Source organism: Phocoena phocoena, chromosome 4 (assembly GCF_963924675.1).
Source record: "Phocoena phocoena chromosome 4, mPhoPho1.1, whole genome shotgun sequence".
Classification (NCBI taxonomy): domain Eukaryota; kingdom Metazoa; phylum Chordata; class Mammalia; order Artiodactyla; family Phocoenidae; genus Phocoena; species Phocoena phocoena.
Window position 1 is genome coordinate 85994802 of NC_089222.1, and position 24818 is coordinate 86019619.

General features: G+C 40.5%; 1 protein-coding gene and 1 pseudogene across 1 annotated transcript in view; one reads left to right on the forward strand and one right to left on the reverse strand.

The window, feature by feature from the left end:
- Positions 1-24818, forward strand: part of CCDC191 (coiled-coil domain containing 191) — a 102914-nt gene that overhangs the window by 72227 nt on the left and 5869 nt on the right. Inside the window, exons 14-16 of the mRNA XM_065875860.1 lie at positions 13684-13827; positions 18158-18310; positions 18852-18997. Coding sequence (XP_065731932.1) covers positions 13684-13827; positions 18158-18310; positions 18852-18997 — 443 coding nt within the window. The remainder of the gene's footprint in view (positions 1-13683; positions 13828-18157; positions 18311-18851; positions 18998-24818) is intronic.
- On the reverse strand, positions 2801-3414 carry LOC136122576 (ATP synthase F(0) complex subunit B1, mitochondrial pseudogene; annotated as a pseudogene).

Genomic DNA, 24818 nt, shown 5'->3' on the forward strand with positions numbered 1-24818 from the left:
ATGCCTTTTCTTTCTTTTTCTTACCTTATTGCACTAGCTAGCACTTCCAGTGCAAGGTTGAATAGTACTGAGAGAAGATATCCTTGCCTTAGTCTGGATCTCAGGGGGAAGATTGAGTCTCTCACCATTATTGTCATATATGTCATATATTTTACTTTTATGTATATTATAAATACCCATCACCTTGTCACTGCTATTGCTTTATAGTTATATTTCAGTGTATTTAAAAATAAGCTGAAAATTATATTTTACATTCATTTCTTCCATTTCTGGTGCTCTTTATTTCTTTGTGTAGGTCTAAGTTTTTAAGCTATGTCATATTCCTTCTGCCTGAAGAATGTCCTTTGACATTTCTTACAGGGTTGGTCTACTGGTAATGAATTCCCTTAGTTTTTACTTGTTTGAGAATTCTTTATTTTTCCTTCCTTTTTGAAGGGTATTTTCACAGGGTATATTGATAGAATTCTGGTTTTACAGTTTTTTTTCCAACACTTTAAAAATGTCATTATGTTGTCTTCTTGCTTGTCTGGTTTCTGGCAAGAAGTTTGCTTTAATTCTTATATTTGTTCCTTTGTAGATATCGTAGTATGCTCAGGCTGCCATAACAAAATACCATAGGGCAGGTGGCTTAAACAACAGAAATTAACATTCTCACAATCCAGGAGGCTGGATGTCCGAGATCAGGGTGACAGCATGGTTAAGGCCACCTTCTCAGTGTGTCATCGCACATCCTTTCCTCGGTGCATGTACACAGAGAGGGAGAGAGACAGTGTGTGAGCTCTCTGGTGTCTCTGTTTATGAGGACACTAATCCCACCCTTAGAACCTCATTTTACCTTAATTACTTCTTTAGCGGCCCCATGTCCAAATACAGCCACACTGGGGCGGTGGGTGGTGTGGGTTTAGGACTTCAACATATGAATCTGGAGGGGAACAAAAACATTAAATCCATAAGAGTAGGTACGATTGGTTTCCTCCAGCTGCCTTCAAGATGTTTTCTGTCTTTGGGTTTTGGCAATTTGAATATGATATGTCTAGGTATAGTAAGTTTGTTTGTTTGTTTTCCTTGCTTGGTGGCCTCTAAGTTTCTTAGGTATGTGGTTTTGTGTCTGTAATTTTAGGATATGTTTTACCCATTATTTCTTCAAATATTTTACCTGCCCCATTTTTTCTTCTCCTTCTGAGATTCCAGTTACGCTTGTATTGCATTGTTTGATATTGTCCCACAGCTCTTCAGTGCTCTGTTGTTTTTTTTCACTCTTTTTTTCTCTTTGCTTTTCAGTTTATATAATTTCTATTGCCCCAACTTCAAGTAAACTGATACTTTCCTCAGCTGTATCAAGTCTAGTGATGAGCCTATTGAAGGCCCTCTTCATTTCTATTACCGTGTGTTTTTGATTTCTAGCATTGTCATTTGACTCCTTATTATAGTTTCCATATCTCTGCTAAGATTACTTATCTAATCTTGAATGATGACTGCCTTTTCCATTAGAGCTTTTAATATTATCATAAGTTATTTAAAATTTCCTCTCTGATAGTTCCAACATCTTTCATATTTGAGTGTTGTTCTAATGATGGCTTTATTTTTCAGACTTTGTTTATTTCTTATCTTTTAATGTCTGATTTTTTTGTTGTTGAAAGCCAGACGTGTACAGGGCAATAGAAACTGAGATAAATGGCCCTTTAGTGTGGAGATTTGTGTTAATGTAGCCAGGCGTTGGGCTATGTTTGCAGTTTGTTGTTGCTATGGTTACCATTGTTGAGGTTTGTTGTTGCTATGGGCACCATAGACTTCAGTGTTCACTAGTGACTTTTTTTTAGGTCTTCCCTTTGTGCTGTTCCCTGAGAAAATCTGTCTCTTGCAATCCTCCAGCTGTACTCCTCTGTTATTACTAGAGGTTTGCTAGCGTGCTGGTGTGTGGATGAGGGGAGCATTCTCTAACGTTCTCTTGGGAGTGCACCGTTCTCTTGGGAGTGCACCGTATTGGCCATTCGGAAGAATTTCTGCTCCTACCCTAGGGGCAGAGCTTTTCCCTGCCCCTGTGTTCCCTTCTTTCAGTATCCACTGTCTTGGTCTGTGACCTTAAAGCCCTTCCCTCTGTGAGGTTCCTTCTTCACTTGAATGAGATAGGGAGGCTGTTCTGGGCAGAGTTCCCCTCCCCCAGCTGCAGTGGCATTACACTAGTGCCTTCAGGTGGCGCTGTTTGCAGATGAAGCCGCGGAGAAGAGTAGGGGCAGATTTTTGCAATGGTTGCTGTTCCTCTCCCCCAGCTAGAACCACGGTGGGGACTTTATCCAGATTTTCCCTGATCCTCTCTGTGAGAGCCTGGTGGAGTTCCTAGAGCAAAAAGGTAGGAACCTCCCTATGACTGTGACCCCCCAGGAGCTTCACCCTTCTCATGCCGGCCCACCCTTGGCCCTCAGCAGTTAGCCAGATTTCTAGCTTAATGATCTTACTGGCTCATGGTGTAGGGTAGCTTCTGCCTCAGATAAGCAAATGCTTGGGTGTTGTGTCTCACTGAAGGTGCCTGTCTCCAGATTTGGGGATGGCTTCAGTTCTCTGATTGGCTCATAAAAAGTCATGAATTTGTTATCTATCTGTCCAGCTTGTTTCTTGCTGGAAGCAAACTGCTTATACAGAGCAAGAAGGATGAGAAATACATTACTGGCCAATAGGTTGTTCTGTTTCTCTCACTATCCAAGCCCAAATCTTTTCTTTTTTATGAAAGGTAAAATGTAAGTTCAGTCTACAACAACAGACAAAAAGATTTTGTCACATAGACTAGTTTCCATTTAGTAAATCAGCTGTTTGTAGCTGTCTCAATTGAGATGGATGCATTTATAGACTGACTTGTTTGAGCTTTCTTTGGGAGCAGCTTTAGATCTAAAACGCACTTGGCAATTGTCTCCTTTTGCTTCTGAGCAAAGATGCTCTACACGATGTGTTTTTCTACCCAGTTTATCATGTGGTTGTATTCCTTTTGATGCACCATTTTCTGCACAGGTGATTCTTGACCTCCTATATACTTTATATAGCCGTTACCAGTAAGCAACCTCCCCGGCCATAGCAGTGTTATTCCTCTGAACATCAAAAAAGTTAATGACACTTCTCAACCAGTGCCTGCTGTGGCTTGTCCAAATCAGTTGCATCCTGGATGTGTTTGATGGAAGCCTGCTTCCTGTCTTCTAGTTGGACTGTTTTTGCTCATTAAGTTTATCAGCAAATTGTCCAACAGAGGTACCATACTTCTTTCTAATTACATAGATGAGCAACCCTACTGTTGATAAAGGTCTCTAGCAATCACATATATTTCTTTGGGTAGAAAACACAAGATCAGTTCTGTGATACCAGTTTTAGGATATAGAACTGGAAGAATTCCTCAGGGACAAGCCCATGACAAATTTGTCCTCCATATTAAAAAAAAAGAGGTGGGAATTCACTAGAGGTCCAGTAGTTAAGACTCCATGCTTTCATTGCTGAGGGCGTTGGTTCAATCCCTGGTCGAGTAACTAAGATCCCACAAGCCGCATGGTACGGCCAAAAAATAAAACCCCAAAAAACAAGACAAAACAAAACAAAAAAGAAGTGGTTCAAGGTCTAGACATGGCTGCCCTCTGTGAAAGATTCTTGTTACCTGCAATTTGCCTGTATCTACAAGTACTGCATTCTTCAGAGAGGGGCCACTTAAGCAATGGCAGAAGTACCACCTATGGCAGCATGGTCAGTGATGCTCCAAGTGGTGGCTTAATATCCCTGTGACCCTGACAGGATAGCCTGTCAGATGCAGCAGTAAGATGGCCAGTCACAGGTCTCACACAATGATCTTTTTATGATAATCTAAATTCCTTTTAACATCCCATTGCTTTATTTTTATTAAAAGTATTCTAGAAATACTTACCAGGCAGTAACTTTTATGGCTGTGTAAATATGCTTTGTATTAATAGACAGTTGATGAAGTTTATGGTGGAAAGATAATTTATCAGAGAAGACCAGGCAAGATTTGAAGTCTTTCATAATTGCTTAGCAAGCATATTTGTTCATTTAACAAATATATGTAGAGCATCTACTATGTGCTAGGCATTGTTCTAGATATTAGAGAAGTGGAGAAGACAGACAATAGCCCTGCCCTCATAAAGCTTATATGCTAGTGGGGAAAACAGGCAATAAATAAGATAATAACTAAGAAGTAGAGGGAGAGGTATAATGGGGAAAGCAAGATGGGGAAAGCCTCTCTGAAGAACTGATATTTGAGCTGCTAGATGCTGAGGAGGCCTCTATAAGGTCCACAAGGGCAGGTTAAATGTGAGATACCTATTAGACATCCAAATGAACATGTCAAATAGGCAGTTGAATATATAAGCCCAGACATCAAGATTGTAGTAAGGAACCTGGGAGTCAAAAACATGTCAGTGTTTTTAATGCTCTGGAAGTGAATGAAATAACTTGGGAGACTGTCTGGATAGAGGAGAAATATGAGGATCCAGGACTAAGTCCTAGAATATATGAATAACTACTCAGAGGATGAGGAACTAGTGAGGTAGAAAGCATACCAGGAGAACTGTTTATTGAAAAGCTGAGAGAAAAAAGTATTTCTGGAAGGAAGTGATGGTGTTTAACTGGGCTAAATGCTGCTGGGTTCAATTAAAAAGAGGACAGACAAGTGAAACTTTGATTTGGCAACATGGAGGTTATTCATGACATAGACAAGAGTGTTTTCAGTGGACTGCTGGGAAGGGAGCCCATATAATAGGGGTCACATGAGGTCGAAGAAGGATTTTTTTTTCTGTTGGCAGTTGGTCTTTTGAGTGTTATTTTGTTTTTTAAAAGATGGGAGGTATCAGCACATATATGCATATTGATGGGAATGATCTAGTAGCGAGGGAGAAATTCATGATACAAGAGGGCAAAGACTATAAATTACAGGAGTGCCTAACTAGGAATACGTCCCAGAGCACAATGAAAGGGTGGCTTATAATGGATGGAAGGCAGAGTGTGGGAATGGTGTCGACTGCCCTGTATTCCTCTTAATTCTTGCTGTAATTCCTGGTCTTTCTTTCAAAGCAGTAGTGGTGGAGATATATATATATTTCAAATGAGCCTTATTTGTTGCATATCATTTGTTGAATAAGTTAAATCAGAAAGATACCCTGATTTTGTGTCCCTTTTTAGCCTGAGTGAATTATGCTCTGTGAAACCCTAGCTGCATAGATCTCCAGTATAAGTGCCATCTCAAGGCAGACAGCATCATTTCATGTAATCCTCCCAATAAACCTTAGATGCAGGTGTTATGGACATTTTCTATACAAGGAAATGGAAAATACAGTATTAGTAATGAAATACAGCCAACTCTATTGAGGAAACCTTAATCAAGGGAGGAAATACACATTTAAAGTAAATTGCTGCATATGAATACAAAACTTTGGCTCAAGCAGGTATCTGATTTATTAAATGTTTTTCTTTCTATTTTTCCATGGAAAAGTATACTTTTAAAAAATCTACAAACAATAAATGCTGGAGAGGGTGTGGAGGAAAGGGAACCCTCTTGCACTGTTGGTGGGAATGTAAATTGGTACCGCCACTATGGAGAACAGTATGGAGGGTCCTTAAAAAAAATAAAACTAGAGCTACCATATGATCCAGCAATCCCACTCCTGGGCAGATATGCAGAGAAAACCATAATTTGAAAAGATACATGCACCCCAATGTTCATTATAGCACTATTTACAATAGCCAAGACATGGAAGCAACCTAAATGTCCATCAACAGAGGAATGGATAAAGAAGCTGTGGTACATATATACAGTGGAATATTACTCAGCCATAAAAAAGAATGAAATAATGCCATTTGCAGCAACATGGATGGACCTAGAGATTGTCACTACAGAGTGAAGTAAGTCAGACAGAGACAGACAAATACCATATGATATCACTTATATGTGGAATCTAAAAAAAAGGTACAAATAAACTTATCTACAAAACAAATAGAGTTACAGATGTAGAAAACAAACTTAATGGTTACCAGCAGGTAAGGTGGGGGAGGGATAAATTGGGAGATTGGGATTGACATATACACACTACTATATATAAAATAGATAACTAAAAAGGACCTACTGTATAGCACAGAGAACTCTACTCAATACTCTGTAATGGCCTATATGGGAGACGAATCTAAAAAAGAGTGGATATACGTATATGTATAACTGATTCACTTTGCTGTACAGCAGAAACCTACAGAACATTGTAAATCAACTATATGCCAATAAAATTTTTTTTAAATAAATAAGTAGGCCATTTTCCCTCAGAAGCCACATGAAAATGGTTTTCCTTAAGAGGCTACAACACCAGCCATAGAGTTGTAATTCTAGGAAGATAACTTAGGTGTGTGTGTGAACAGGGTTGGCCGAGCCTGAGGGCTTCTCCAGACGCTTACTGTGTTAGATTCCTGTCTACAAGTTGCAACTGCTGCCTCGATGCTACAAGGACATTTCAGTGGATGTGAAGATGGCCAGCTTCCATTTTCTTCTCCATTTAACTCTCAGCTTCCTCTTGTTGGTCATAAGAAAATTCTTGAAAATAATTTTTCTGTTCATTCAATATCTCAACTGTCTAATAAAGATTATGAAGGTAATTTTGGTTGAATCCTTTAGAGAATATGGACATTTCATATTCATTGAGGAATGTGTACAGATAAAGGTAGTGTGGATTGGAAGATCAGAGCAAATCTCCCTTCCACCTTAGAAATGTTCCAGTGCCCTCTCTCTTTTTTTTTCCTCAGAGAAGACTCAGGCAATTAAGTAGCTTGTCAGAATCAGCCGATTCACCACAACTGTTTTCTTGAAGTGAAATTGTGGCAAATAAAGAAAAAGAAGCTTAAATTAAGTGATTTTTACTGCAGAGACTGACAACTACTGTGAAGACAGTCTGAAGTCTTTGCTTTTGCTCCTGTGACTTGTGTAACAGCCATCACTAGACTTTTAATGGAGTATGAAGTATCTTTAAATTTGAATAGAATTATTCATATATAAATTTCTACCCCATGATCTAAATGAAGGGGCTATATTACTACGTTTCCCGTAATAATAAGGGGAAAATACTGATTGCTCTCCTAACTGTTTTACTTTCTAGTAACTTGGTGAGATGTAAATCATTTCTGTGAACAATGCTGAATAAATCCAAGGATATGCATAGCCCTGATTCTTGCAGGATTCATGAGGAACTTTTCCTCACCCTCTTTGCAGAATTGTTTCCTTTTTTTTAATGTTCCAGTGTTCTGTTACCATGATTAACATGCTGTTTAGTGGTTACATATTCAAATTAAAATAATTAGCTATTTGTTGAAATGAAATTCATGAGTTTTTAGGTCATTGCATTTGTTTTGTTTTGTTTTATTGTGTAATTGACAAAATTGTAAGATACTTAAAATGTACATAAAACATGATTTGATATATGTAGGCATTGTAAAAGGATTCCCACTGGGTTAACTAATATATCCATCACCTCACATACTTATTGTGTGTGTGTGTGTGTGTGTGTGTGTGTGTAAGAACGCTTATTTTCTCCTCTCTTAGTAAGTTTCAATTATGAAATGTTAACTATAGTTACCGTGTTATACATTAGGTCCTCAGACCTTATTCATTTTGTAACTGAAAGTCTGTACCATTTTTCCAGGCCCTACCTATTTCTCCCACCTCAAAGGCACTGACAGTCACCATCCTACTCTGTTTCTACAATTTCAACCCATTTTTGTTTTAAGGTTCCACATATAAGTGATACCACTTAGTATTTTTGTTTTTCTCTGTCTGGCCTATTTTACTGAGCATAATGTCCTCAAAATTCATCCATGTTGTCAATAATGACCACATTTCCTTCTTTTTTTTTTAAGGCTGAATAATATTCCATTGTGTGTATCTATAGCACATTTTTTTATCCATTCATACATTGATGGATACCTACTTTGTTTCCATTCCTTGGCTACTGTGAATAAAGTTGCAATAAACATAGGAGTACAGATATGTCTTTGAGACAGTGATTTTGTTTCCTATGGATATATACTCAGAAGTAGGATTGCTGGATAATATGGTAGTTCCATTTTTAATTTCTTGAGGAACCACCATACTGTTTTCCACAGTGGCTGTACCCGTTTACATTCCCCGACAGTGTGCAAGGGTTCCCTTTTCTCCACATCCTCATTAGCATTTGTTTTCTCTTGTCTTTTTGATAACTGCCATCCTAACAGGTGTAAGGTGATAGCTCACTGTGGTTTTGATTTGTGTATCCCTGATAATTAGTGATGCTGAGCACCTTTTCACATACCTGTTGGCCATTTGTGTGTGTCTTCTCTGGAAAAATGTCTTTTCAGATCCTTTACCCATTTTTTCAAATGAGTTTTTTGGGGGTTTTTGCTATTGAGTTATATGAGTTCCTTATATATTTTGGATATTAACCCCTTATTGGATATGTGGTTGCAAATATTTTCTCCCATTCTATAGGTTGCCTTTTCATTTTGTTGATGGTTTCCCTTGCTGTTCAGAAGCTTTTTAGTTTGATGTAGTCCTGCTTATTCATTTTGGCTTTTGTTGCCCTTGCTTTTGGTGTCAAATCCAAGATCTTGATTACTGATTGAGTCTATAGTAATTAGTCTATTCAGATTTTCTAATTCTTCATGATTCAGTCTTAGTAGGTTGCATGTTTCTAGGGATATATCCATTTCTTCTAGATTATCTAACTTGTTGGCATTTAATTGTTTATAGTAGTTTTTTTAGGATTCTTAGTATTTCTCAGTTTTCTGTAGTAATGTCTTTCATTTCTGGTTTTGTCTTTTTTTTTTTTTTTTTTTTCCCCTTAGTCTAGCTAATGGTTTCTCTGTTTTGTTTTTGGTTTTTTTTTTTTAAACAGCTCTTAGTTTCTGTGATCTTTTTAATTGTCTTTCTACTCTATTACATTTATTTCTGCTCTGATCTTTATTTCCTTCCTACTACTAACTTTGGACTTAGTTTGTTCTTCTTCTATTTCCTTGAGGTGTATAGTTAGGTTGTTTATTTGAGATCTTTCTTTTTTCTTAATGTAAGCATATAAACTTATCTTGTAGAACTGCTTTTTGCTGCATCCCATAAGTTCTGGTATGTTGTGTTTCCATTTTCATTTTTGTCAGATATTTTTAAATTATTTAATTTTTTTTGATTCCTTTTTTGACCCTTGGTTGTTCACAAGCATGTTGTTTAATCTCCACATATTTGTGAATTTTCCAGTTTTCCTCTTGTAACTGATTTCTAATTTCATAACATTGTAGCTGGAAAATATGCTTGGTATGATTTCAGTCTTTTTTAATTTATTAAGACTTGTTTTATAGCCTAACATATGATCTGTCCTGAAGAACGTTCCATGTACACTTGAGAAAAATATGTATTCTGCTGCTGTTGGATGAGATGTTCTGTATATGTCTGTTAATTCCATCTGGTCTAATGTGTTGTTTAAGTCCAATATATCCTTGTTGATTGTCTGTCTGGATGCTCTATCCATTGTTTAAAGTGGGTTATTGAGATCCACTACTGTTATTGTATTTCTGTCTATTTCTCACTTCAAAATGTTAATATTTGCTTTATATTTAGGTGCCCCAATGTTGAATGCATAAATATTTTAAGTTGTTACATCTTCTTGATGAATTGACCTCTTTATCATGATATGACCTTCTTTGTCCTTGATATCATTTTTGGCTTAATGTCTATATTGTCTTATGTAAAATAACTACCCCTGCTCTCTTTTGGTTCCTGTTTGCGTGGAATATCTTTTTCCATTCCTTCACTTTCAGTCTCTATGTGTCCTTAAAGCTGAAGTGAGCCTCTCATAGAAAGCCCATAGTTGGGTCTTGTTTTTTTTATCCATTCAGCTACTCTGTGTCTTTTGAATGAAGGACTTAATCTATGTACATTTAAAGTAATTATTAATAGGTGTGGACTAGCTATTGCCATTTTGTTAATTATTTTCTAGCTGTTTTGTAGTTCCTTTGTTCCTTCCTCTCTTGCATTATTCCTTTGTGCTTTGATTATATGTATTTGTGCTGTGATTTATAAATATTTTGTATATTTACTATAAGTTTATGCTTTATGGTTACCATGAGGCTTACATAAAACATCTTGTAGTTATAATAGTCTATTTTAAGCTGATAACTTCAAATGCATACAAAAACTCTACACTTTTACACTTCTCCCACCATAGTTTATGTGTTGGTCTCAATTTTATATTGTGTATCTATTAACAAGTTATTGTAGTTATAGTTATTTTTAATACTTTTGTCTTTTAACCTATACTAGAGTTTTAAGTGATTCACTCATCACCGTTATAATATTAAGAGTATTCTGAATTTAACTATATATTTACCTTTATCAGTGAGTTTATACTTTCATATGTTTTCATATTACTCATTAGTGTTCTTCATTTCAACTTGAAGAAGGCCTTTAACATTTCTGGTAAGGCTGGTCTAGTGGTGATGAACCGTTTCAGCTTTTGTTTGTCTGGAAAACTCTTTATCTCTCCTTCAATTCTGAAGAACATTTTTTCTGGGTAGAGTATACTTAATTGGTAGGGTTTTGTCTTTCAGCATTTGAATATAACATCTCACTTCTCTGGCCTACAAGATTTCTGCCCAAAAAATCCACTGATCGTCTTATACTCTCAGTGTATAAGGAGTGCACTTATACCTAACAAGTTGCTTTTCTCTTGCTGTTTTTAGGATTCTTTGTCTTTAATTTTTGACAATTTAATTATAAAGTGTCTTGGTGTGTGTCTCTTTAGATTCATCTTATTTGGTAATTTTGGGGCTTCCTGGACCTGGATTTCTGTTTCTTTCTCCAAGTTAGGGAAATTTTCAGCCAGTATTTCTTTTTTTTATTTCTAGATTCATACCATTGTGGTCAGAAAAAAAATGCTTGACATGATTTCAATCTTAAATTTATTGAGACTTATTCTGTGGCCTAGCATGTGATCTGTGCTGGGGAATGTTCCCTGTGCACATGTTTCATGATGCAAGATTCTGGAAAGGGAGTGGTCAAAACCTAAAAAACGTGGTTATAATGAGACTAGAGCAAAATAAGAAGTAATTGGCTTTATAGAATAGGGTATACCAGTGTTTCTGTATATTGTCAGAGGTGTAGAGGTAGAGAAATATGAGACAAAGATGGAGATAAAGTACTTTTCCCTTTGAAAGATCTATAAAATTTTATAAAAGAGCAAATTGGGAAAACTCTTTTGCTAAGTTGTTTACTAAGTAAGAAAAGTGTTGTTAAGGAAGAGGGACTGGTTACGACAGAATGAAGGCATTGTTTAAAAGGCCAGGTTTATATGGATTTGCCTCTTTAATCAGCAGAATTTTGTGGTTAAAAACAGTCACAGATAAAGTACTACAGGATGGAGCAGATTTAGAACTGGCACTGGGAAAAGACTGTATCATTGAAGCCCAAGGGATTACAGATGCTAAGCGTCTTTCCAGCTGCCTGACCATGTGAAGTTGAACTGTCCAGTATTTCTTTGAATAAGTTTTCTGCCCCTTTCTCTTCTCTCTTTCTGGGACTCCTATGTTTATTCTCCCTTTGATGGTGTCCCATTAGTTCCTTAGGCTATCTTCACTTTTTCTCATTATTTTTTCTTTTTGTTCCTCCAGTTGAATTCCACTGCTCTGTCTATAAGTTGACTGATCTTTTTTTCTGCTTGATCTGGTCTACTGTTGAAACCCTCTGTTGAATTTTTCAGTTCAGTTATTGTATTCTTCAGCTGTATGATTTATGTTTGGTACTTCTGTATATTTTCTATCTCTGTTGAAATTCTCACTTTTTTCATGCATTGCCCTCCTGACGTCAGTGAGCATCTTTATGACCATTATTTTGAAAACTCTATTGGGTAAATCACTTATCTCCATTTCATTAAGACTGGTTTCTGGAGGTTTATCTTGCTCTTTAGGTTGGAACATATTTCTCTGTTTCTTCATTTTTCTTGACTCTCTGGGTTGGTTTCTATGCATTAGATAAAACAGTCACCTCTGCTAGTCTTGACAGAGTGCTCACATGCAGAAGATGAATCTCATCAGCCTGGCCCAGGCTCCTGGTTGTCTCTCAAACCTTTGTCACTGCCTTTGTCCTTAGTAGCTCCCCGTATTTGAGCGTGTGCCAAGACCTATCGCTTGGGGTTGGAGATGCAGAGCCTGAGCCAGGGAATCCCTCTCTGCTGGTTCATCCTGTGTCCTGGGGGCTGACTCTGGGGCAGGTGCTTTCTGTGCAGCGCTTCACTAATCCATGCAGCAGTCTCATCTGAACCTCTTTCCAGCTCCCAGAACCCTCTTAAGCCAGCCTGCAGGGCTGTAAATGAGGCAGGCTTCAGGGTCAGGCTAAGGGAAGACCCTCAGGCTGGAGGCAAGGGGGCTGGACAGGGGAGACACTTGGGGAAAGCAAGCAGAAAAATCCTCTGGGCGCAGAAGTGGCTCTCTCTCCAGGAGCCGGGATTGGGAAGGAGCTGGTTTAGAGGCAGCAGCCTTCCCTATAGGGGCCTGGATCTCAGAAGCAGCCCTGTGCTTCTTCCAGCAAATTCTGGTTCCTGGTCAAAAGACAGTTGTCAAAAGAGGATCTTGGTCAGCACCTTGATACACACTGATTATTAGAAGCTGTACCCTCAGGCAGCAGCTGTGAAAATACGTAGTTAAGCCCCTTCCAGGGAGAAACTAGGAGATGTGTGTTTTTCCTGCTCCCTTTCACTGAGCCCAGGTGTATAACCGTGGGGCTGGGTGGCCAGGGCGATGGGGGGAGGGCGGGGGGGTTTCTCCTGTGCCTGTTTAAAGCCTGCTTGTTTGCCGTAGTCCTATGGGACTTGTGAATGTAAGTTCCACTGGCTGTCAGAGCCAGGCAGTCCAGGAGCCCATCCCACTCAGGTGGCAGTCACAAAAGTTAGCATGCAAAATGTGTGTACAAGCTCCTTTCAGACAGATGCTAGCAATCTGGTTTCACCTTTGGAGTGAGCCAGAGGGAGAAGGCAGAGGAAGTACCCAAAGGCTCCCTCCTGCTCTGGAGAGGATGTCAGCCAGCTCCTAGATGCGTGCTAAATTAGAACCTGGACCCTCAGGCAGTTCATAAAGTATGAAGTCAAATCTCTTTCAGGGAAAGACCGGGAAATGGGCTTTTTGCCTGCTTTCTCAGGACTGAGTCCTGAGAGCACAGGAGTGAGTATAGGAGCATAGCCACGGTGAGTACTCTCATCCAATAAGACCTGTTTCATTGTTTGCTATAGTCTTGTGTGTCTCGTGGACACAAGCCTTGTTGGTGTTTTGGGGGCCCATCCCTTGCTTGAATGGTTGTCTTTAAAGTTGGGGTGCTAGATGTGCAATCCAAATCCTTCACTCCTTAGGAAGAAGCTGGGAGTTGGGAGTTCCCTCCCTATTACAGGGCACTGAGCCAGGGGTGGCGTTTATGGCAAGCCTGTGTCTCAGCCTTTCCTGTCAATATTTTTGATATATCAATGTAGGTATTTTCTCATTCGCTTGATGTGGAAAAGTCACACAGCTAGTTTCTGGATTTCTTTCAGAGGGAAGTGCTCCATGTGTAGCTATACATTCAGTGCATCCAAGGGAGGAGGGAAGTTCAGGAACTTCCTATGTCACTATTTTGGTTCCTCCTTGGCATTTTTACCTATTTATTTTTTCCAGAAAGAACTAGAGAAGCAGAAGAGAATTAAGAGGAACCAGCAGCTGGAAGCAATAGCCAAGGAACATTATGAAAGCGTATTGCTAAGAAAAAAAGGTCTGGAGCCTTGGAAGAGACTGAGAATGCAAAGCAAGCAGAACCTCCAGGTACAGTGTCACACTCTTATCCCCCCAAATCAGCAAGTGGACTTTAAAATAGGATAAACACCCAATAAGGCTTTGGAGGTCGTTTGGAGATTTAAAAGGCAGAGAGATAAATGAATTGAGTGTGGATATTTACTTGTTTTAGATAAAAGTTTGAATTTGGTCTTCCAAGGTAGAGAAAGACTTCTGTAACTGAATAGGTTGGAAAAAACTAGAGTACATTTTTTATTAGAGAACCTCCAAGGTAGGATGAATAGAGGCCTCTCTCAATTTTAGCAGTGTATAGCTATGTAATAAAGGAAAAATAATTACTGTAAGGTATACTAATCAGATTTCTGCTGCAATAAAGCTGCCTAACAAACAGCCCTGAAATATCGTGGCTTACAACTCAGGTATTTATTTCCCACTCATATGTTTGTGGGCCAGTTTAGATCAAATTCAGATCTCTCCACAGCCTCTTTCTGGCTCCAGCTGTTATTCAGGGCAAGCTTTCACCTGGCAAATGTCTGAGATACAAAGGCCAAACCCAATTATGTAAACTCATATGAAACCTTGGTTTGTATCATGTCCACAGCAAGTCATAAGGCCAAACTCAAGGTCACTGAGAGGAGAAAGAGGCTCCATTTACTCCAGTGGGAGACAGGATGAAATCACATGCAAGTGTGTGGGTGTCTGATCCTATTATCCGGAATAGTCATCCACTCTACCACACAGGGATAAACGAAATCAAATACCACTGAAATTCAGATTTATCCAGTGCACAGAACAGGGCATTTAACTAAGTGATCAAAAGCTCAACATAGATAAAATGTTATCTTTAGAATTCTATTTCATAATAAGGTCAGTAATGCCTACCAGTTATGACCACTTTTATTTACACATTTGGCCAAGTTAATACTGAAAAGTAAGGCTAATCTTCTTGGTTATGAAAACCAGGATTAAAGATGAACAATAATGCTGTGGTATCATAAGAATCCCACTACATTCAGTAATGCTGCAGGTTGTACCTTTGTGAACGTGACTTAGGCTACTCTTTTTCCTCCCCCAGCCAATCTATTCACCCTTCATTCTCTTCGTTCTCTTCCTATTTTCACACTTTCTTTTCTTCCTTTTATCTTCCCTAAATGCCCTCGCCACTGTTTTTCTGTCTCTGATTTTTTTGTCCTCTGCCTCCTAACCGGTGGTTCTGGAAACACTGAGTATCTCAAACCAGCTAAGGAGGCCAATTTGTGGTGGTCAGGCCTGAGGGCGTGAGGATCCCTCCTCTTGGAGGCCTTGACCCATCTGTGCCCCAAGCATTGCTATTTTCCTGGTAATGATATGGGAGGGCTGAGACTTAGTTTTCTGAGTGAATGAGTCTGGAAATGAAATCTGAATGGAAGTTTGCTTCTTGCAATATACTACAACAAACATTAGTCATATCAGATAATTTGTTATCCAATTGAGCACTCCTAGTTTTGTATTATTCTCTCTGGCTTTTGTCTGTTTCTTTGTTTTTAATTATTAATACACAAAGAAAAAGCAGACAGGAAGTAGAAAAACTCACTCTTAAATTCTTATCAGCTCTTCTTTTTTGGTCCCTGTTTTTGACCGAGTAAAATCAAGAAAGGTATAAAATTTAGAAACAAAATAATCTATGGGTGAATAATCAAATTAAATTTTTTAAAATTTACTTATAAGAATATAAAAAGAGGGCTTCCCTGGGGTGCAGTGGTTGAGAGTCCGCCTGCCGATGCAGGGGACACGGGTTCGTGCCCCGGTCTGGGAAGATCCCACATACCACGGAGCGGCTGGGCCCATGAGCCATGGCCACTGAGCCTGCGTGTCCGGAGCCTGTGCTCAGCAACGGGAAGGCCACAACAGTGAGAGGCCCGCATACCGCAAAAAAAAAAAAAAAAAAAAAAAAGAATATAAAAAGAAACAGGAATTTGAGTTCAAAATGACAGTTATAGGCCTTAAATATAGAAAAACCTAATTAAAATAAAAACAGGAGAACACAGATCTGAATCCAGCATTTCCAAATTTTCCTATTCATAAAACCATCTGGAGAGCTTATAAAAATGCAAGTTCCTGTTCCCACCTCCAGGTGTTCTCAGTAGGTCTGGGTTGTTGGCCAGGGGGCTGGGGGCGGTGTGTCGGGGAATCTGCATTTTTAAAAAGTAGCCCAGGGACTTCCCTGGTGGTCCAGTGGTTAAGACTCTGCTTTCAATGCAGGGGGTGTAGGTTCGACCCCTGGTTGGGGAACTAGGATCCCACCGGCCACATGGCGTGGCCCAAAAAAAAAAAATTAAAAAAAAAAAAACCAGTAGAATAAAAAACTATAATATTAAAGGAAAAAAAAAGTAGCCCAGGAGATTCTGATCCAAGTAGTGTGAGCACCACATTTTGAGAATCACCTCTTTAGTTTGTAACAAGTGTGTTAGTTTCCTATGCTGTTATAACAAATTACCACAAACATAGTGGCTTAAAGCACAAATTTATTATCTTAAATTTGTGGAGGTCAGAAGTCCAAAATCAGACTTGCTGGGCTAAAGTCAAAGTGTCAGCAAGACAACTGCCTTCTGGAGTTTCCCAAGAGAGAAAATGTTTCCTTTTCCAGCTTCTAATGGCTGCCTGCATTCCATTGCCCATAGCCCCTTCCTCAATTCACTCTAATCTCTTACATTCATGTCACATCTCATATTGATGCTGATCCTCCTGCCTCCCTCTTACAAGAACTCTTGTGATTACATTTAGGGCTCTCCCATATAATCCAGGATCATCTCCCCATTTTAAGATCCTTCACTTAATCACATCTGCAAAATCCCTTTTACCATGTAAGGTAACAAAATCCCTTTTACCATGTAAGGTAACATTTACAGGTTCCAGGGATTAGTTTGTGGCTATCGCTGAGGGCCACTATTCATCCTACCACACAAGATAATAGAATTTTAGAATATTAGTAATCCTCTCCTTCTCTTTCAATTTGTAAATAAGGGAACTGAGTCTTAGGAAAACTGACTTGCTTAAGGTCACACAGCACATTGGTTACAAAGCTAGAATGGAGCTCAGCAACCCCTTCCTCCAAAAATCCTGCCCAGTTCAGGCATGTTTTTTGTGCTATGTAGGAATCAGAGGTATATGTAGATACCAACCACCAGCTGAAAGTTTAAAAAAAAAAAGAAGTAGTAAGAAAGTTAGAAAAAAAACAGAAAGGAGTAAAAGTAAAAGTTCTGGAGGACAGTAAGAGGAAGCAGTATCTTCTTCATCCAGCAGAGCTGACATCCAGGCAGGGATAGAAAAAATTAGGAAAGAAAAAGGGTCCAGTTAAACAGTTCCTGGCTTCTTTATAACGTTTTTGGGTTTTTTTCAGAAGAGTTATTTATCATTTTCCCCTAAACTCACATGTGCTATATTTCATTTGTTCCAATAACAGTTTTCAGAATTTTTAAGGGATCTTCTGATTATCTTTCTTTTTCTCCCTGGTTCTCTGTGTTTTCCTAGAAGATGGAGAGCAGAGAGGGTAGGAGGTTGTGTGTTTCTGGCTCCCCTTGCCTTTTGGCTCCCAGGTGTCACAGAGGCCTCCTGTGATGGTCATTTTGGCCAGTGTGTGTGACTGCCAAGGGACTCAGATCAGTCACATTCACAGGGCTCAGTAGCGAGACAAGACTCAGAAAAAGGTCTAATGGGGAGGACTAAGAGAGAAGGGCTTTTCCCTCTGCCTCTTAAGAGAATGTTACTTTTTAAAAAATCTATAAAGTCTGAGTTGTATGTTTATTTTGGTAGAATGATACTCTGAGCCCTTTAAGTTGCTAAGATATTAAATTATTCATCATGTTATTTTTCTACCAAATGGTTTGTGGTTTATTGATAATGTCTAAATTTCAGTGCTAGTGACAGCTCCTTCTACAAAACTAATCGAAAGTATTGGCATTTCCTCAATTAGACAGTGGTTAAGCACATAATAAAGAGAGGTTTGTTATGCAGTTGCTGCCCAAGCTCCAGGAGAAGGAACCAAGAATGTTGCCACCCATGCACTTTAAAGCTCAGTGCGAGCGACAAAATGGTTTTGGAGGTTGTTTGTTCCATTTCCTGAATAACCAGCCAGTCATTGTGGTTTCAGGGAGTCAGCATTGAAAGGCTATGCATGATGTGAATCTAAAGTCCCCATGTAATACAGTAATACAGTCAGTGGTCAAAGCTTTTAGGACATAGGTGAATGTCCGTAAGATTATTCTGTCTAGTAACTGCCTGTATGTGGTTTACAGCATCACTTGCCAAGGTGATGTGTATTTCCTTAAATGATTTAACATATAAGGAATAATTTCCTTTTCTCATTTAAAAAACTGTACAGGTGGCCAAAGGACATCACTCTTTGGCCCTACAGAGGAAATGCCTGCTGACCTGGTTCCAGTGGAGTCAGGAAAGCCTGGCTAGGAAGATGGCCAAAGCTGATCAATTTTATTCCCAAATATTACTTAGGAGAGTCATCCGGAGCTGGCTACAGGTAAGGCCCCAATGAAGGGAGTGTTAAATACATGTCTCTGCCCAACCCTATGTAAGAAAATTAGGTGCACTCCAGATGTCAAGAGTCATTATGTTTTTTTCAAGAACAATATAGAAGAGGCAATTCAATTCACTGCTTTGAAATGAATTTGAAAATGTCAAATCAATGTTTTGTTAGTATAAAATCTTAAGCACGTTTCTTTTCACATACAGAGTATCCCTATAAACTGTAATGTGTCATCACATCAGCTTTTGTTTTTATACTAATTTCTTCTTTCTTGTCCCATAATTGTTCAAGTGGTTTTACTAGAAACATACGCCCTCAGTCTTATAACTGTTTCTATCCCTCTGATTCCATTTATTATCTTTTAATACCTTACAGAGGATATGGCCTTGGCTGCCACATCATCCTTTCTCCTTATGCCTCCAGTGTCCTTTGTTTTGTGTCTGGTTCGATTCTTTCTCTTTTGTACTGTTTATTTGCTTGAATTCTTTGTCTATGCTGTTATTTGTCTCACTTTTTTCCCTGTTCTCATCCCCAGTACCTGACTGACCTCGAGGAAGAAGTACAAACACTGTGTGTACGTTTTCTTCAGAAGAAGATTTTCAGGGCCTGGTATAACGTGGTCAGGGAGGCCAGGATCGATTCCCAGAACAAGCACAAGGTTGCGGTGGAGCACAGTGACAGGTGAGGTTTTCATCTCTACGAAAATTCACTCAACTGGTTTCACAATTGCTCTGCAATAGATTCTATGCCTGGAATGTTCTAAAAAGATAAGGTGGAGGCTAGGAGAGCTGGGCACTCGGAGATACCCGGCAGGGGTGGGAGTCCCAGCTCGCCCCCTGACTGCATGGGTGAAGACAAGAGAGTAACCCCCTTGAATTTCAGGGTCCCCATCTTTAAAGTGAGGAAGGGGAGGAGGATGCCTGCCCTCCCTTCCTCACAGGACCAGCAAGAGAATACAGTGAACTGTGCATATAGCTGATTCACTTTGCTATACAGTAGAAACTAACACCACGTTGTAAAGCAACTATACTCCAATAAAATTTTTTTTTTAAAAGTGAATTTTGAAATACATGAAACACACCTAAACAGAGGTACTGTGTTGTCATAGTTTTTTCTTTAATTTTTTTAAACACTATTTATTGTGAAATATAACACAAATATAGATGAGTGCTTAAATCCTATAAATACAGCTTAATGAACTATAAAGTGGACACCCCTATCACCACTCCTGAGGTTGAGAAGTAGGACACTGCTGGCCCCTAGAAGTCCCCACGGGCTCCTCCCCAATCACAGGTCCCACCCTTTCCTCCTGAAGGTACACTACTCTCCTGACCTTTATGATAAACATTTCCTTGCACTTCTTTTTATTTATACCTCCTAAGTATGCACCCTTCAAGACTTGGAACTTTATATAAGTAGAATCATACTGTATGTCATATTAATATTTATAATACAGTGATGACATTTAATTCAGTGTCTTTGGGGAATAAGGTATTCCATATAAGTATGCTTTTTCTCTGTTTTATAACTTTAAGCATTTTGGATAAAAATGTTCTAAATTTTATTATGCCCTTCCCTTGGAGAGTAAACAAACGATCTGTCCTTTTTTGGTGATTTAATGTCATTCCTTAGGAGCACCAGTTAATGTGGTGGGCATAAGCCTCCAGGTTCTGAGGTGTGAGGACTATTGTGAAGGTGTAGAAGTGTCCCTTTTCTCACTATATCAATTCACTTTTGGTTGCTTTGTTTTCATTTGTGTGTATGTGTGTGCGTGTCTGGTTTTTTATAAGTGTTTCTATCTTGTTGCCAGTAGGGTGCCCACCTCCAGCAAAACCTGCTCATCCTTGTTTAATTTACAGGTACTAAAATCTGTGGGCAGAAAAAACATAAGCAAGTTGATTCTAATTTTGTCTAAAATAAATAGGCAATGAATGAGGGTATTCAGAGGACTTGCCTTTGAAGAAGTGCTCGCATTTGAACCTCCCTATTCCTCTTTTATAAAATGAGAATAACCGCAGAACCTGTCTTACAGCGTTGTTGTGAGGACTAAACAAGGTAACATAGGACCTCAGTTAATGTACTGCTTGGCCCAAAATAATAGCTATTGTTTTGTTTATTGTCATTGTTAATGTATTACTATTAAACACCCTTTTTGTCCGCCTTTGTTTTCTGTTTCTCAGCTGCCAAAAACAGACCGAGATTCACTGGGACAGCTGCCTTATGTGACACAGGGCAGTAAGAGGGCTTTCACACATGCCATCTCATCTGATGGACGAGGATAGGCCAGAGGGGAGGGGGCAGATGTCAGGATTCTCATTTTCAAGCAAAGAAACTGAAGCTATGCTCAGGTCGATGAACTGCCCGAATAACAAGTGGTGGAGCCTGGACTCCAAATCAGGTTTTCTGGCTCCAAATCATCCTCTTCTTGCTAAGTCAGTCTTCTTCCCCATTTTTCTAATTCAGTCTCATTTGTAAACTAAAATACAATAGTAAGATAGTGGTCCTATTTAGGGTTTGAAGTTAGTTAGAAAATCAGTGTGTGAATCCACGCACTCAACAAGAAGTAAATTCTCAGCCAGAGTCCACTTGATGTAAGAGCATGGCTGTGACTTCGTCTCTCCCCACTCTGCCCCTGTTCACCATGGTCCAGCCCCACTAGCCTCCCACAGTGTTCCTCAGACGGACAATGCTCACGTCTGTGTCACAGCTCTCACGTGACCCAGATCTCACCATTCAGGTTTCCACTCAGATGCACGCCACCTGCCTCCATTCCCATCTATCCAATAACCTGCCCTATTGTCTTCACAGCACGTAAGACTCTCTGAAATTGTCATTTACTGTTTACATGTTTATCGTCTCTCCCCATCACATCTTGCGTACAACTGTATTCTCAGCATGACAGAGCCTAGTACATGGGTGTATGATAGAGACTTGGTACACAAATAGATGCATCTTATGGCAGGAGTGACACTAATGGATCTTTTAAAAGGAACGTTAACACTTAAAAATTGATATTCAGAGTTCTTAATTTTATTTGAATGGAAGAATATTGTATAGAAAAGCTGTGGGTGAGAAACTGCAGTACCGCTGAAAAGATGATTCCTAGTAAGACCATGAAGTTTAATTCTGTGTATCTGTATCACTTCTAGGTGTATATAATTTGTAATTGGATATAGATTTATAATTTTACAAATCTGGTATTTTTTATATACATGGCGGGACTAAGAGATGTCTCCAGACCTAAGTCTCTCATTGTCAGCAGTTACTGTGTAGTTCTGCAATTAGAGCTCAGCTATGCACTTGGCCAGTTCTTCTCAGCCAAACTAGTACTTCTTATATGTCTGGTATTGCCTTGATACTGTAGTTCTTAACCACTTTGGAATCATAGACCCCTGTGAGGTAGTAATGAAAGTCGCAGACCTGCTCTCCAGAAAATGCACATATGCACATCACATACAACTTCACACAAGATGTCAAGGAGTTGGTGGACCTCAGGTGAATAGATATAGGTAGGTAGATAGATGTACATAGGTAGGTAGGTAGGTAGGTAGATAGATAGAGACTATAAATAAGCACCAAACCAGTGATTGTGCCCATGTGCTTTAGGAGTTCAGAGGAAGGAAGATAACTGCAGGCACAAAGACGATCTAGGAAGATTCCCCCAGAGGGCAGAGCATTTCAGTCAGGATAGAACAGTAGGAGCTAAAATGTAGAAGTCAGAAAATGGGAGCGTAGCCAGAAGAAAGTTGTGAACAGCACGTGAGAGTGGGAGATAGATAGGGGCAAGGACTGTGAGTGGGTCATATAGCCGAGTACAGGAAGCTATAAATGGTGGACTGGATGGATGAAAGAAGAAAGCAAATCAAGCAGCTCCACTCCTTGAAGGCATTTTTAACTGAACAGTAATACCTCCACCAACCAGAAAATCAACATTATCAGAAGCATCAACCAACCATGAGCCATAAAACTAATGGGGACTGAAATGCATTCTAGGGGGGCTTCATTAGAAGGTCATGAAGCCAGAATAAATCCCATCTATGCCTCTACTTGTGAAAATATAAACTTAGCTATTCTTGCCTCTGCCTTTACTCAAGACATGCCCTCTTCTAGGAATGCCTTTTCTTTGCCTAGGAGGGATCAAGATGGTGGAGCAGGAGGACATGGAGCTCACCTCTCCCCACAAGCACATCAAAAATACGTCTACGGGCTTCCCTGGTGGCGCAGTGGTTGAGGGTCCGCCTGCCGATGCAGGGGACGCGGGTTCGTGACCCGGTCCGGGAAGATCCTACATGCCGCGGAGCGGCTGGGCCCATGAGCCATGGCCGCTGAGCCTCTGCGTCCGGAGCCTGTGCTCCGCAACGGGAGAGGCCACAACAGTGAGAGGCCCCGCGTACTGCAAAAAAACCCACAAACATCTACATGTGGAACAATTGTCACAGAAAACTAACTAGAAACTGGCAGAAGAACTCTGTACAACCAAAGCTGCAAGAAAGATCTCCACTTAACCGGGTGGGGCAGAAAAAAGGCATCAGATTGGGACCTGTGTCCCTGGGAGGGCTCTGAAAGGAGAAGGTCCACATGGGCTGACCCTTACCCTGGGGAGTGAGCAGGCCAAGCCACAGTCTGAGTGTTCAGTCCTGGGACCCTGAATGGAGGAGACAAGCCCCTTTGGCTGCTGGGAGAACTGCTGGGACAGATAGAAGAGCTGCAGAAGCCTAACTCGACTCACAAGGAGTGCACGCAAGTTGGCTTGCAACAGCCAGGGCAGAGAGAGCCTTGCACCGGTGGCTGCTGCCTCACCAGAATCCCTAACCCAAACGGGGCGAACACCCCTGCTCTGTTCACTCCACACCACAGCCTGGTGTGAGATCAGGGTCAACCGGGCCATAGGAAAAGACTCAGTCTAGCTACACAGAGACATCCCCGGGGGGGCCTGGGTTTTGATCTAGGTGGGGTGGCAGCAGCCACTGTCAGCGGGCACTCGGGCAGCACCCCAGGAGCAGGCAGTGGTTCATCCCCCAGCTGAGCAAACACTCCCCGCCCCCATCCACACTGCAGCTTGGTGCAGGATCTGGGGCAGACAGGCCCAGGGAGAAGGCTTGACCTAGCTGCTCAGAGACAGCCCTGGGGGACTGGGCTGTGATCCAGGTGGGGCACCGGCGGCCACTGTCAGAGCTCGCTCCAGCAGCACCACAGGAGCACCCGGCCCCGCCCACTCCACAGCACAGCTCGATGCTGGGTCTGGGGGAGACCGGTCCTATAAGAAGGCTGCCACAGAGGCAGCCCAGATCTCAGGCCACCTCAGTCCCTGCAGCCACAGTGCCCTGACCCCCAGCCCCAGACTAGCAAATGCCCCGGCCCCGCCCACTCCACACCACAGCCTTGCACTCGATCTGGGACAAACACAGCAGGGGAAGAGATGTGACCCTGGGCTGCGTGTGAGCAGAGCTGACGTCACCTACTTGGTGCTCTGTAAGTGCACGAGCCCCAGTTCCTTCAGCACTCCCCACCTTTGGGGCGGAGCATGCACTCAAGGGTAATGGAGCCTGATCAAGCCTGACCCTCAGAGCTTCTGCTACAGCTGGGAACCTGACAAGGTGGTGACTGCCACTGAGCAGAGAGGAAGTCCTGCCTCACACCCTGCACAGGGTTGAGATCCCCCAACACCAACCACACCCCTATCAGAGTGACAACGGCCAGTACACCCTGAGGACAGACATGGCTGGTGTCCATATCAAAACCAGGCCTCACACCAAAAACACTGGACATACACAGTCTACACAGGGATGCTCTCACATAGAAACGCTCCTTCAAGACCAAAACAGATAACTGTTTCTCCTAGATTCATGGAGACAGAGAAACTTAACTAAAATGAAAAGCAGAGGAACTACTCCCAATTAAAAGAACAAGAGAAATCCCCTAAAATAAAAAATAATGAAACAGAGCTCACCAGTCTACCAGAACTCAAGTTCAAAAAGGTAATAATCAAAATGCTAACTGAATTAAGAAAGATTATCAATATAAACACAGATCACTGTAACAAGGAACTAGAAACTAAAAAAATGAACCAAAGATAATTCAATTTCCAAGACAAAAAGCAATCTGGAAGCAATGGATAGCTGACTGAATGATGCAGATGAACAAATAAGTGATCTGGAAGACAAAATAATGGAAATCACCCAATCAGAACAGCAGACCACTATGGAGAACAGTATGGAGGTTCCTTAAAAAACTAAAAATAGAACTACCATCTGACCCAGCAATCCCACTTCTGGGCATATGCCCTGAGAAGACCATAATTCAAAAAGAATCATGTACCACAATGTTCACTGCAGCTGTATTTACGATAGCCAGGACATGGAAGCAACCTAAGTGTCCATCGACAGATGAATGGATAAAGAAGATGTGCACATATATACAATGGAATATTACTCAGCCATAAAAAGAAACGAAATTGAGTTATTTGTAGTGAGGTGGATGGACCTAGAGACTGTCATACGAG